The sequence below is a fragment of the Erythrolamprus reginae genome, chromosome 2 (assembly GCF_031021105.1).
Source record: "Erythrolamprus reginae isolate rEryReg1 chromosome 2, rEryReg1.hap1, whole genome shotgun sequence".
Taxonomy (NCBI): Eukaryota; Metazoa; Chordata; class Lepidosauria; order Squamata; family Dipsadidae; genus Erythrolamprus; species Erythrolamprus reginae.
The window spans coordinates 353082770-353095754 of NC_091951.1; the positions used below are offsets into that span (position 1 = coordinate 353082770).

General features: G+C 48.0%; 1 protein-coding gene across 1 annotated transcript in view; it reads right to left on the reverse strand.

Moving 5' to 3' along the window:
• LOC139159626 (maestro heat-like repeat family member 5) overlaps window positions 1–12985 on the reverse strand; it is a 62311-nt gene that overhangs the window by 1496 nt on the left and 47830 nt on the right. The window contains exons 23-25 of the mRNA XM_070736926.1: window positions 10731–10877; window positions 7441–7566; window positions 5586–5688 (exon numbers count right to left, since the gene is read on the reverse strand). Coding sequence (XP_070593027.1) covers window positions 5586–5688; window positions 7441–7566; window positions 10731–10877 — 376 coding nt within the window. The remainder of the gene's footprint in view (window positions 1–5585; window positions 5689–7440; window positions 7567–10730; window positions 10878–12985) is intronic.

Here is a 12985-nt window from a genome sequence, read left to right on the forward strand (position 1 = left end):
AGCAGAGACGGACAAATTGAGATGGATTCAAGGAAACAAAAACAACAACAACACCCAATTCATGTGTTTCTACTTGGAACAGTTGCGTTGGGACTTTACGGGATGGTTATGGGAACTGGGTCTGTCTAGAGCAGGGGTCACCAACCTTTCGGACCTCAGGGAACCCCTGAATTCATAATTTTAAATTCCACGGACCGCTAATATGATCTGCCTGTTGACTGGCTGGGTAGGCGTGAGTAGGTGGTCATGTGACTGGGTGGGTGTGGTCAACTCTATGTCACTCACACCAAAGGGCGCCTCGCCAGCCACTACTCGCCCCTTCCCTCCTGGCCCCTCCTTGCCTGCCCGCCTGGGCCCCTTAGGGCCCCAACGGGAAGCAGTTGTTGGAGCTAATGATTGGTATGGGTGGGATGGGTGGGGTCACAGTATGGGTGAGATGAATGGGAATGATGTAAATAATATATTTGGCCTACCTGGCGCTGGAGAGGCAGGAGGGGGAGGGACATCTATCTCTGGGGTGACAGAGGGTCAGGATATCTCAGTGTTGCTGGGGAGAGGCAGATATGGTGGGAGCCACGGAGTTAGCCGTTCCAGGGGAAGGAGGGATCATTGCTTAATAACGATCCCTTGTTCCGGCTCCATGAGCTCAACCCAGAATACTGGTGACAAGTGTAAGTCTGGCCCTGGGCTCAAGCTGTTGCTACTCAATGCCAGGTCGGTGGTAAATAAAGCTCTCCTCATCCGGGATTTGATCCTGGATGAGGAGGCCGACCTGGCTTGTATTACTGAAACCTGGCTGGGCCCAGAGGGAGGAGTTCCTCTCTCTGAAATTTGCCCAGCCAGGTTTCAGATATGGCACCAACCTCGACCCCAGGGAAGGGGGGGAGGAGTGGCTATTATAGCCAGGGAGAGCCTTTGCCTGCGTAGACTCCTTGCTCCGGAAATTGCGGGTTGCGAGTCCCTCCTGGTGAAGTTGGACTTAGGGGTTCAGGTGGGCTTGTTTCTCACGTACCTGCCTCCCAGCTGCGTGGCACAAGCCCTGCCTGTGCTACTCGAGGAGGTAGCCAGGCTGGCAGTGGGGTTCCCTAGACTTATTGTCTTGGAGGACCTCAACCTGCCATCGCTCGGCGAATCCTCTGGACTGGCACAGGAGTTCATGGCCACCATAGTAGCCATGGACCTGACTCAAGTAGTACAGGGTCCGACTCACGAGGGAGGACACGCACCCGACATGGTATTCCTCTCTGAGCAACTGAGTAATGGTCTGAGACTAAGGGGCTTAGAAGTGTTGCCTTTGTCATGGTCAGACCATTTTCTACTGCGGCTTGACTTCCTGGCTCCAATCCTCCCCCGCAGGGAGGCGGAACCGATTAAGTTGTTCCGCCCCAGGCGCCTGATGGATCCAGATGGTTTTCAGAAGGCGCTTGGGGTTATTCCAGATACACTCGTACACAGTTCGGCAGAGTCTCTGGCTGAGGCCTGGAACAAGGCTGCAGCGGAGGCCCTTGACCGAATTGCGCCACTGCGACCTCTCCGTGGCGCTAGACCCCGTAGAGCTCCATGGTTCAACGAGGAGCTCCAGGAGTTGAAACGCCAGAAGAGACGTCTAGAGAAGCGATGGAGGAAGAGTAAGTCCGAATCCGATCGAACACTTGTAAGAGCTCATATTAAGACTTACAAAGTGGCGCTCAAGGTGGCAAGATGCGCGTATCATTCCGCCTTGATTGCATCAGCGGAATCCCGCCCGGCCGCTCTGTTTAGGGTGACCCGCTCCCTTCTTAATCAGGGGGGAGTTGGGGAGCCCTTGCAGAGCAGTGCTGAGGACTTTAACATGTTTTCTGCTGATAAAATCACTCGGATTCGAGCTGACCTCGACTCCAATTGTAAAACAGAGTCGACTGACAACGAGTCAGTCGAGGTGACTGGGGCTAAACGTCTTTGTCCATCTGTCTGGGAGGAGTTTGACTTGGTGACACCTGATGAAGTGGACAAGGCCATTGGAGCTGTGAGCTCCGCCACCTGTTTACTGGATCCATGTCCCTCTTGGTTGGTTTCGGCCAGTCGAGAGGTGACACGGAGCTGGGCCCAGGAGATTGTCAACGCCTCCTTGGGGAGGGGGTCCTTTCCGGCCCTTTATAAGGAGGCACTTGTGCGCCCCCTCCTCAAGAAGCCTTCCCTGGACCCAGCCGTGCTTAATAACTACCGTCCAGTCTCCAACTTTCCCTTTATGGGGAAGGTTGTCGAGAAGGTGGTGGCGCTCCAACTCCAACGGTCCTTGGAAGAAGCCGATTATCTAGGTCCTCAGCAGTCTGGATTCAGGCCCGGCTACAGCACGGAAACTGCTTTGGTCGCGTTGATGGATGATCTCTGGCAGGCCCGGGACAGAGGTTTATCCTCTGTCCTGGTGCTTCTTGACCTCTCAGTGGCTTTCGATACCATCGACCATGGTATCCTTCTGCGCCGGCTGGAGGAGTTGGGAGTGAGAGGCACTGTCCTTCAGTGGTTCTCCTCCTACCTCTCCGGTCGGTCGCAGTCAGTGTTAGTGGGGGGTCAGAGGTCGACCTCTAGGTTTCTCCCTTGTGGGGTGCCTCAGGGGTCGGTCCTCTCCCCCCTGCTATTTAACATCTACATGAAACCGCTGGGTGAGATCATCCAAGGGCATGGGGTGAGGTATGATCAATATGCCGATGATACTCAGCTATACATCTCCACCCCATGTCCAGTCAGCGAAGCAGTGGAAGTGATGTGCCGGTGCCTGGAGGCTGTTGGGGCCTGGATGGGTGTCAACAAACTCAAACTCAACCCAGACAAGACGGAGTGGCTGTGGGTCTTGCCTCCCAAGGACAATTCCATCTGTCCGTCCATCACCCTGGGTGGAGAATCATTGACCCCCTCAGAGAGGGTTTGCAACTTGGGCGTCCTCCTCGATCCACAGCTCACATTAGAGAACCATCTTTCGGCTGTGGCGAGGGGGGCGTTTGCCCAGGTTCGCCTGGTGCATCAGTTGCGACCCTATCTGGACCGGGAGTCACTGCTCACAGTCACTCATGCCCTCATCACCTCGAGGCTCAACTACTGTAACGCTCTCTACATGGGGCTACCTTTGAAAAGTGTTTGGAAACTTCAGATCGTGCAGAATGCAGCTGCGAGAGCTATCATGGGCTTTCCTAAATTTGCCCATGTCACACCAACACTCCGCAGTCTGCATTGGTTGCCGATCAGTTTCCGGTCACAATTCAAAGTGTTGGTTATGACCTATAAAGCCCTTCATGGCACAGGACCAGATTACCTCAGGGACCGCCTTCTGCCGCACGAATCTCAGCGGCCAGTTAGGTACCACAGAGTGGGTCTTCTCCGGGTCCCGTCAACTAAACAATGTCGCTTGGCAGGACCCAGGGGAAGAGCCTTCTCTGGCGGCCCCGACCCTCTGGAACCAACTCCCCCAAGAGATCAGAATTGCCCCCACCCTCCTTGCCTTTCGTAAGCTACTTAAAACCCACCTCTGCCGCCAGGCATGGGGGAATTAAGACTTTTTTCTCCCCCTAGGCCGTTACAACTGTATACATGGTATGTTTGTATGTATGTTTGGTTTTTATATATTAAGGGGTTTTAATTTGCTTTTAGTATTGGATTTTATTGTATATTGTTCATGATTGTTGTTAGCTGCCCCGAGTTTTCGGAGAGGGGCGGCATATAAATCCAATAAAACTTGAAACTTAAACTTGGAACTAGGCAGCCCTGATGAGAAAGAATTGGCAAAATAGCTCAGTTCCAATTGGACCTGGCTGGAAAGGAGGTTCAGCGGAAGCGCCACACTGAGGAGTAGGAGCATAGGAAGACCTAAGGGAATGCAAGGTTAGTTACCAGCACCTTGAGGCTCAGCAGGCTGAGATGGTCAGCTAGTTGCAGGCTGTGAGGCAGTCCCACTGACTCACTTGATTTGGCCAGCAGCCTGGAGATAAGAAGTTCCTTCCAATAAACTCATTAGTTCCACATTAAACTCATCAATCCATCACTCACATTATACAGTTGACTTCCACACTCACTCATCCCAAGACTTGCCCTTATATAGCCAGAAAGCATGGCTAATTGTTCTATAGAGCTATTCACACATAGATCTTTTCGTGCTCAGCCATTCCTGCCTGCTAATACTTCTGCGCACTCTGGCATCGAGGCTCTTCCTCATCTCCTGAGTCACTCATGGGCACCTCTGAAGGTGCAACAAACCCTGGTTGGCTTTCAGCCTCTGACTCTACATCCTCTCCGACCTCCACGTTATCAGACTCGGGTGCCAAGTACACTGGTCCAAGATACCAACACACACCCGTCTCGGCAGATCCAGATATGGGAGGGAACTCACTGCTCCCTTTTTATTCATTTATTTATTTATTGGATTTGTATGCCGCCCCTCTCCGTGGACTCGGGGCGGCTAACAACAGTGATAAAAACAATATGTAGCAATCCAATAATAAAACAACTAAAAACCCTTATTATAAAAACCAGACATACATACTGACATACCATGCATAAACTGTAGAGGCCCAGGGGGAAGGGAATATCTCAATTCCCCCATGCCTGACGGCAGAGGTGGCTTTTAAGGAGCTTACAAAAGGCGAGGAGGGTGGGGGCAATTCTGATCTCTGGAGGGAGTTGGTTCCAGAGGGCCGGGGGCGCCACAGAGAAGGCTCTTCCCCTGGGGCCCGCCAAACGACATTGTTTAGTTGACGGGAGGCCCACTCTGTGGGACCTAACTGGTAGCTGGGATTCATGCGGCAGAAGGCGGTCTCGGAGATATTCTGGCCCGATGCCATGAAGGGCTTTATAGGTCATAACCAACACTTTGAATTGTGACCGGAAACTGATCGGCAACCAATGCAGACTGTGGAGTGTTGGAGTAATATGGGCATACCTAGGTAAGCCCATGACTGCTCTCGCAGCTGCATTCTGCACGATCTGAAGTTTCTGAACACTATTCAAAGGTCGCCCCATGTAGAGAGCATTGCAGTAGTCGAACCTCGAGGTGATGAGGGCATGAGTGTCTGTGAGCAGTGAGTCCTGGTCCAGATAGGGCCGCAACTGGTGCACCAGGCGGACCTGGGCAAACGCCCCCCTCGCCACAGCCGAAAGATGCCCCACTCCCGGGGCCATCAAGACACCAAATCATATTTTCAATTTTGTAAAGAACTGAAAAAGACATAGAGGGAGACCAGGATAGATCTATTTCGAGCTTTTTAGCTCTTGTCAATTTTTTGTGCCCTTCTGAGCAAGCAACGTCCATGCAGAAGCCAGATTCACTTTAAAATGTTTTTAAAAACATTTAAATTTCCCCTGGCACAACTGATAAAAATGAGTAGAACCTGTGGCCTACTGATTAGAACCTGAATCCTATGAGGGTACGGCTAGCTGACAAGAGCTAAAAAGCTCAAAATAGATCTATCCTGATCTCCCTCTATTTCTTTATCAGTTCTTTACAAATTTGAAAACACGCACACACACATATAGAATGGTCAGCATAACATGGCATTAGGCCGCCTGCTTGTCTCGGTTTCTCCTCCCCTCTGTCCAGAGTTTGCCTTTGAGATTACCAATTAAGATGGCAGCTGCCTCGCGGTGCGTAGGGTTTCTGCTCCTCAGGAATTCCACCATCTGATACAACATTTCAGAAATATGTTCCCGGCATTTATTCATCTGGGGAAAATAAGGCAACAGACAAGCCAGTGAACTATATAGCTTCCTTTCATTTATTATTATTATTATTATTATTATTATTATTATTATTATTATTATTTTACAAAGCGGCTGCTTTCTTGGTAAGGTTTCTAGCCTTCATGTCTTCCACAACAGTGTCTTCCATAACATATTATTGTGTTTTTCAAATTGTAAGACACACTGGGGTATAAGATGCACCAAGATTTCAAAGAGGTAACTAAGAAAAAAAAAGATTTTGTCCTCCCCAGCCCCCAGGAGCATTCTGCAGGCCTCTCAAACCATCTGCCTGCCCCATTTTTCACAAAAGTGAGCCTGTTTTCACTACCAGAACGCTCTATTGGGCTGTACTGGTTGCAACTCACTAATGATCACAGTACAGTACAGAATAGTATAGCATTAAATAGGGTTAGAATATTATATACACACATACATTTATGTTATTAGACAGTTTTATGTAAGTTAAAACCATAAAGCCCTTGGAGAGGGGTGGCATATAAATCCAATAGGCCTTAGTCATGATACTCAGCTGGGTGACTTTGGGCCAATCACCAGGAGATGGAGAGTTCTAGTCCCGCCTCTGAGATGAAAATCACCTGGGTGACTTTGGGCCAATCACTAGGAGATGGAGAGTTCTAGTCCCGCCTCTGAGATGAAAATCACCTGGGTGACTTTGGGCCAATCACTAGGAGAGGGAGAGTTCTAGTCCCGCCTCTGAGATGAAAATCACCTGGGTGACTTTGGGCCAATCACCAGGAGAGTGAGAGTTCTAGTCCCGCCTCTGAGATGAAAATCACCTGGGTGACTTTGGGCCAATCACTAGGAGAGGGAGAGTTCTAGTCCCGCCTCTGAGATGAAAATCACTTGGGTGACTTTGGGCCAATCACCAGGAGAGGGAGAGTTCTAGTCCCGCCTCTGAGATGAAAATCACTTGGGTGACTTTGGGCCAATCACCAGGAGATGGAGAGTTCTAGTCCCGCCTCTGAGATGAAAATCACTTGGGTGACTTTGGGCCAATCACTAGGAGAGGGAGAGTTCTAGTCCCGCCTCTGAGATGAAAATCACTTGGGTGACTTTGGGCCAATCACCAGGAGATGGAGAGTTCTAGTCCCGCCTCTGAGATGAAAATCACCTGGGTGACTTTGGGCCAATCACCAGGAGATGGAGAGTTCTAGTCCCGCCTCTGAGATGAAAATCACCTGGGTGACTTTGGGCCAATCACCAGGAGATGGAGAGTTCTAGTCCCGCCTCTGAGATGAAAATCACTTGGGTGACTTTGGGCCAATCACCAGGAGAGGGAGAGTTCTAGTCCCGCCTCTGAGATGAAAATCACCTGGGTGACTTTGGGCCAATCACCAGGAGAGTGAGAGTTCTAGTCCCGCCTCTGAGATGAAAATCACCTGGGTGACTTTGGGCCAATCACTAGGAGATGGAGAGTTCTAGTCCCGCCTCTGAGATGAAAATCACTTGGGTGACTTTGGGCCAATCACCAGGAGATGGAGAGTTCTAGTCCTGCCTTAGGGTGACTTTGGTTCAGTCCCTCTCTCTCAGTGCAACCCACCTTGCAGGGTTGTTTTGAAGAAAAACGGAGAAGAAAAAGATGCAATAGGGATGTCCACCATCGTGATTTATTTATAAAAACAAGAAAGGTAGGACAAAAGAAAACAAGTAAATACCTAAATGGTTGGTATATTCTAATCTGGAACAAAACAAGCCAGCTTGGCTCATACTTACCACCACGAAGCAGATGTTGGCATACATGCTATGGAGACTGCTATAGATTTGATGGTCGAACAAGCTGATGGGGACATCCCTCCAGTTCAGGAAGGTGACACAGGACTCGATGGTGCTCCTGGAGACCTGGGCCGAGGGAGGGAGGGAGGAGGAAGTCAGACAACCTGGTTCTGGTTCTGTACCTGTTCTACAGAGAAAACCCAGCCTTCTCCTTGCTCAGGAGGTAGGGAAGTGGATAAGCTGTCCCAGGGCTAAGCTAGGGCAGGGCAAGGGGGCACCTGAAGGCCAGACTAGGAAGAATGGATGGAAACTGAACAAGATGAGATAAAGACCTTGGGATACTCCTATCAAGTGACCTAAGTGCCAAAGTCCACTGCAACAACATCCCCCCAAAGGCTCCAAGAGTTGTTAACCTAATCATATGTAGCTTCTGCTCCGGTAATCTCACACTACTAACCAGAGCATACAAAACTTTCACCAGACCAATCCTTGAATACAGCTCATCTGTCTGGAACCCACACTGCATTTTGGACATAAACACTCTAGAAAATGTCCAGAGATACTTTACTAGAGGAGCCCTCCACTCCTCCACTCGCAACAGAATACCCTACGCAACTAGACTTACAATCCTAGGTTTAGAAAGCTTAGAACTATGTTGCCCTAAACACAACCTCAGCAGAGCCCATAAAATCACCTGCCACAACATCCTTCCTATCAACGACTACGTCAGCTTCAACCACAACAACACACGAGGACACAACAGATACAAACACAAAGTAAACCAATCCAAACCCGACTGCAGGAAATACGACTTTAGTAACCGAGTAGGCGATGCATGGAACTCACTATTGACTCTGCAGTATCATCCCCTAACTCCCAAAACTTTACCCTTAGACTGTCCACTGTTGACCTCTCCCTATTCCTAAGAGGTCAGTAAGGGGCGTGTATAAGTGCAGCAGCGTGCCTTCCGTCCCCTGTCCTAATGTTTCTTTTTTCCCTAGTATCATGTATATAAATATTATTATATCTTTGTATACCACCAATACGTACATGAGAAAACAAACAGGTCATCTAGTCCAGCCCTCTGCATGAGCAAGAGACCCTACACCATCCCAGACAAATGGCCATCCAATCTCCTCTTGAAAGGGTTGGAGCTCTCACAACTTCCGCAGGCAAGCTGTTCTACTGGTTCCTCACTCTCACCATCAGAAAGTTCCTCCTTATTTCCAGGTTGAATCTCCCCTTGGTCAGCTTCCATCCGTTGTTCCTAGGCTGGCCCTCTGCTGCTTTGGAAAACAGCCTGACCCCCCCCCCCTCTCTGTGGAAGCCCCTCAACTATTGGAAGACTGCTGTCCTGTCTCCCCTGGTCCTTCTCTTCGCTAGACTAGCCAGGCCCAGTTCCTGCAACCTCTGTTTTAGTTTCCAGGCCCTTATCATCCTGGTTTTTCTCTTATGCACTTTCTCTAGAGTTTCAATGTCTTTTTTGTAGTGTGGTGATGAAAACTGAATTCAGTACTCTAGTGTGGTATAACTAGGGCTTTATAGAGTAGTATTAGTACCCCCCCTAGTCCTAGAATGTATCCCCTTGTTAATGCAATTTAGGATTGTACCTAAGATGGTATCTAAGGAAATATCTTAAGAGAAGTTTGAACTGCCACTTGACTGGTGTACAGTGATCCCTCGATTTTCGCGGGTTCAAACTTCGCGAAACAGCTATACCACGTTTTTTCAAAAAATATTAATTAAAAAATACTCCACGGTTTTTTTTCTATACCACTGTTTTTCCCACCCGATGATGTCATATGTCATCACCAAGAGTCACTTCTCTCTCTCTTTCTCTTTCTTTCCTGTCATTCTCTGCTTCAATCATTTTCTCATTTCTCTTTTTTTCTCCCCTTTTTTCTATCATTTCTCTCTCTCTCTCTACCTGCCACTCTCCCCCCTCTTGCTCTCTCTCTCTCTCTCTTTCTCCCTCTCTCTCTCCCGCTCTGTGAGAACGCCTGCCCCGCCTGTCCTGCAGCCCCCTCGCTGATAGCTGGGACGAAAGTGCTCTCAGCTAAGGGACTGTGAGAGGGGTGGGGCGGGCATTCTCAAAGCGCTCAGAGCGGCTAGCGGACGAATGAGGAGGATGAGAAGCCATAGCCGCCAGCGATGCTGCAGGAGGACCCGTGTCCCAAGAAAGCCGGTGAGAGGGGCGGATCGGGCGGGCGGGCGGTAGCGGCGAGGGGGCCGGAGGCGCTGGGGGGGCGGGGGCAGCCGACATTCCAAACAATCTTTGCCGGCCTCCGCACTTTCATCGCTCCCCGCCCCCAACTTCAAGCCCGGCTCCTTGCGCTGCCTTGAAAAAGGGTGCATGGGGGTTGTTTTTGGCTGTCGATAGCCAAAAATGGTGTTTTTACTTCCGCACCGCTACTAGGTGGAAATTCGACTTTCGCGGGCAGTCTTGGAACGCAGCCCCTGCGAAAATCGAGGGAACACTGTACTATAGGGTTCCTGCTTGGGCAGGGGGTTGAACTCGATGGCCTTCATGGTCCCTTTCAACTCTAACAATAAATAAAAAAATCTTTGGAGTATTCGGAGAGGGGTGGCATACAAATCTAATAAATAATAATAATAATAATAATAATAATAATAATAATAATAATAATCTGCAAGAAAACAACGAAGCTGAGAGCAGCAAGGACTCCTCATTTCACCCCTGATTCTCTTGGGTTGGTACTAGACAAATCATCAAGCAGAAGACAACACCCAAACGAAACAGGAAACCTACACCCACATCAAAATGATAGGGTACTAAGCAGAGACCAAGTCCTGCCACCTCACATGTTGGTGCTGTCACTTAGTAGGGTCACGAAAGGTTTGCAAGAAAACAACCAGGTTCAGGGAGCACCAAGGACCTCGCCCCTTCAGGATTGTCCGGAATTTCTTTGCGTTCTCCAGAGTGTCCACGTGATGCACCCACGATTTTTATTTATTATTTATTTATTCTTTGTCCAATACACAATACATATGGAAGAGAATAGACATTGAGTAATATATATAAAGATAATATGTAAAATAGAAGAGAAAATATATGAGAGGAAGAAAATATATATGATATATGAGATAAAGGAAAGACAATTGGACAGGGGACGTTAAGCACACCAGTGCACTTATGTACGCCCCTTATGCTCTGAGTGAAGATGGGGCTATAGATGATGCTCTGAGTGAAGATGGGGCTATCGAGGGGTCCCATTGAGAAGGGAGCATGAACAAGCCAGGAGCCCAGGGGACCCAGCCCTTCCACTCACCTCTTTGCTCCGACCATTTGCCAGCTGTACGATGAGGGGAACAAAACTCTGCAGGACGTTTTCGGTCACGCTACTCTGCGTATCCTTCACCCCTTTCAAGAGCATGCCAAAAATAGTGATGGAGGTGTTCCGCAGCTCGATGTCTTCCTACGAAGGAAGGGAAACAGGTGAGTTAGTCCCTCCAAAAGCAGAGAAACCGACGTAAGCTCAATGCTCAGCTGTTGGATTCTTGGGGTGGTTGGGGGTGGCCATACAGAAGTTTCTTTAAGTTTACACAAGTTCAGAGCATACCTATTCCCAGTTCAATGTCCATGGAGAGGGTCAGTCCTCCAGGTCATGTTGCCACAAAGATACTTTTCAAAAAGGCAACTGGTTTGTTTTTCCTTGAAGACCTGTCACTTCTCATCCAAGAAGCTTCTTCAGTTCTGATAAACAGGGAAAAAGAAAGTCCAGTTGCCTTTTGAAAAAGACCTTTGGGGCACCCAGGAACTGGATGACTGTCTGTTCAATCCTCATAACAATCAAAGAAGCACCACAAAGAATGTTCCTTCTGTGCCAACTCAGGAAGCTCAAACTGCCCAAGGAGCTGCTGATCCAGTTCTACAGAAGAATCATTGAGTCTGTCATCTGCACCTCTACAACTGTCTGGTTTGGTTCTGCAAGCCAGCAAGACCGACACAGACTTCAGAGGAGAATCAGAACTGCAGAACAAAACAATGGCTGCCCACCTGCCTCCCATTGAGGATTCATGTATACTGCACGAGTCAAAAAGAGGGCGGTGAAATATCTACTGACCCCTCGCATCCTGGACATAAACTCCGACCCTCAAACATCGCTACAGAGCACTGCACACCAAGACAACTATTGGTTCTTCTACTTCTACTAGTTTTTTCTCATCATTCCTCACCCATCTCCTCCCACTCAGGGCTGTATGACTGTAACTCGTTGCTTGTACCCTAAGATTTTTATTACTATTGATTGTTTCTTCATTGCTTATTTGACCCCTATGACAATCATTAGGTGTTGTACCACATGATTCTTGACAAATGTATTTTTTCTTTTATGTCCGCTGAGAGCATCTGCACCAAAGACAAATTTCTTGTCTGTCCAATCACGCTTGGCCAATAAAGAATTCTATTCTATTCTATTCTGTCCTATCCTATCCTGTTGTATTCTATTCTGTTCTATTCTATTCTATTCTACTCTATTCTATTCTGTCCTATCCTATCCTGTTGTATTCTGTTCTGTTCTGTTCTATTCTATTCTATTTCTATTCTATTCTCTAGACACACCGACAGTGAAGTCATTTAGAACCCACCCCTGCAATGCAGGATTTGATGAAGCTGTAGAGAGTGGCAACCTTCACTCCCTTCCACCACACCTGGAACTTCTCCAGCTCTCTTGAAGGTCTCAAGGATCATCTGTAAGCTTACACACTGTTTTAGATGAACCCAACACAGTTGTTGCTGAACTATATCTAAGCATTTTTGATAAAGTTCTGACTACTTCCTGTAAGTATTTAAGGGTGCCATACGGGTAATTCAGGGTGGAGTTATATTTTGCAATGGAGTTGGATGAGGATTTGAGGTCTCAGCCAGGTTATGCTAGCCGCCTGTTATTTGAGCCGGGGTGGCGCAGCAGGTAGAGTGCAGTAGTGCAGGCCACTAAAGCTGATTGTAGATCTGCAGGTCAGCGGTTCAAATCTCATTACTGACTCAAGGTTGACTCAGCCTTCCATCCTTCCAAGGTGGGCAAAATGAGGACCCGGATTGTGGGGGCAATAGCCTGGCTCTGTTAAAAAAAGTGCTATTGCTAACATGTTGTAAGCCCCCCTGAGTCTAAGGAGAAGGGCGGCATTAAAAAAAATGGAATAAATAAATAAATAAGTTGGAGAAAAAGTGCCCTGTCTGCTGAGATGCTGGGAAGCTGTAAAAGTAAGTTTGTGAAACTGGAGACTCCTTATCTCATGAAGGAATGTGAGCGGCTTTGATCTTTGGCAGCAGCCTAGTCGTGGAACTGTGTTATATCTTAATTACCCTCACTCAGAAACTGCCAAGATTATTTATTTATTTATTTACTTACTTACTTACTTACTTACTTACTTATTTACTTACTTACTTACTTACTTATTTACTTATTTATTTATTTATTTATTTGTTTATTTATTTATTTACTTACTTACTTACTTATTTACTTATTTACTTATTTACTTACTTACTTACTTACTTACTTACTTACTTTACTTACTTACTTAC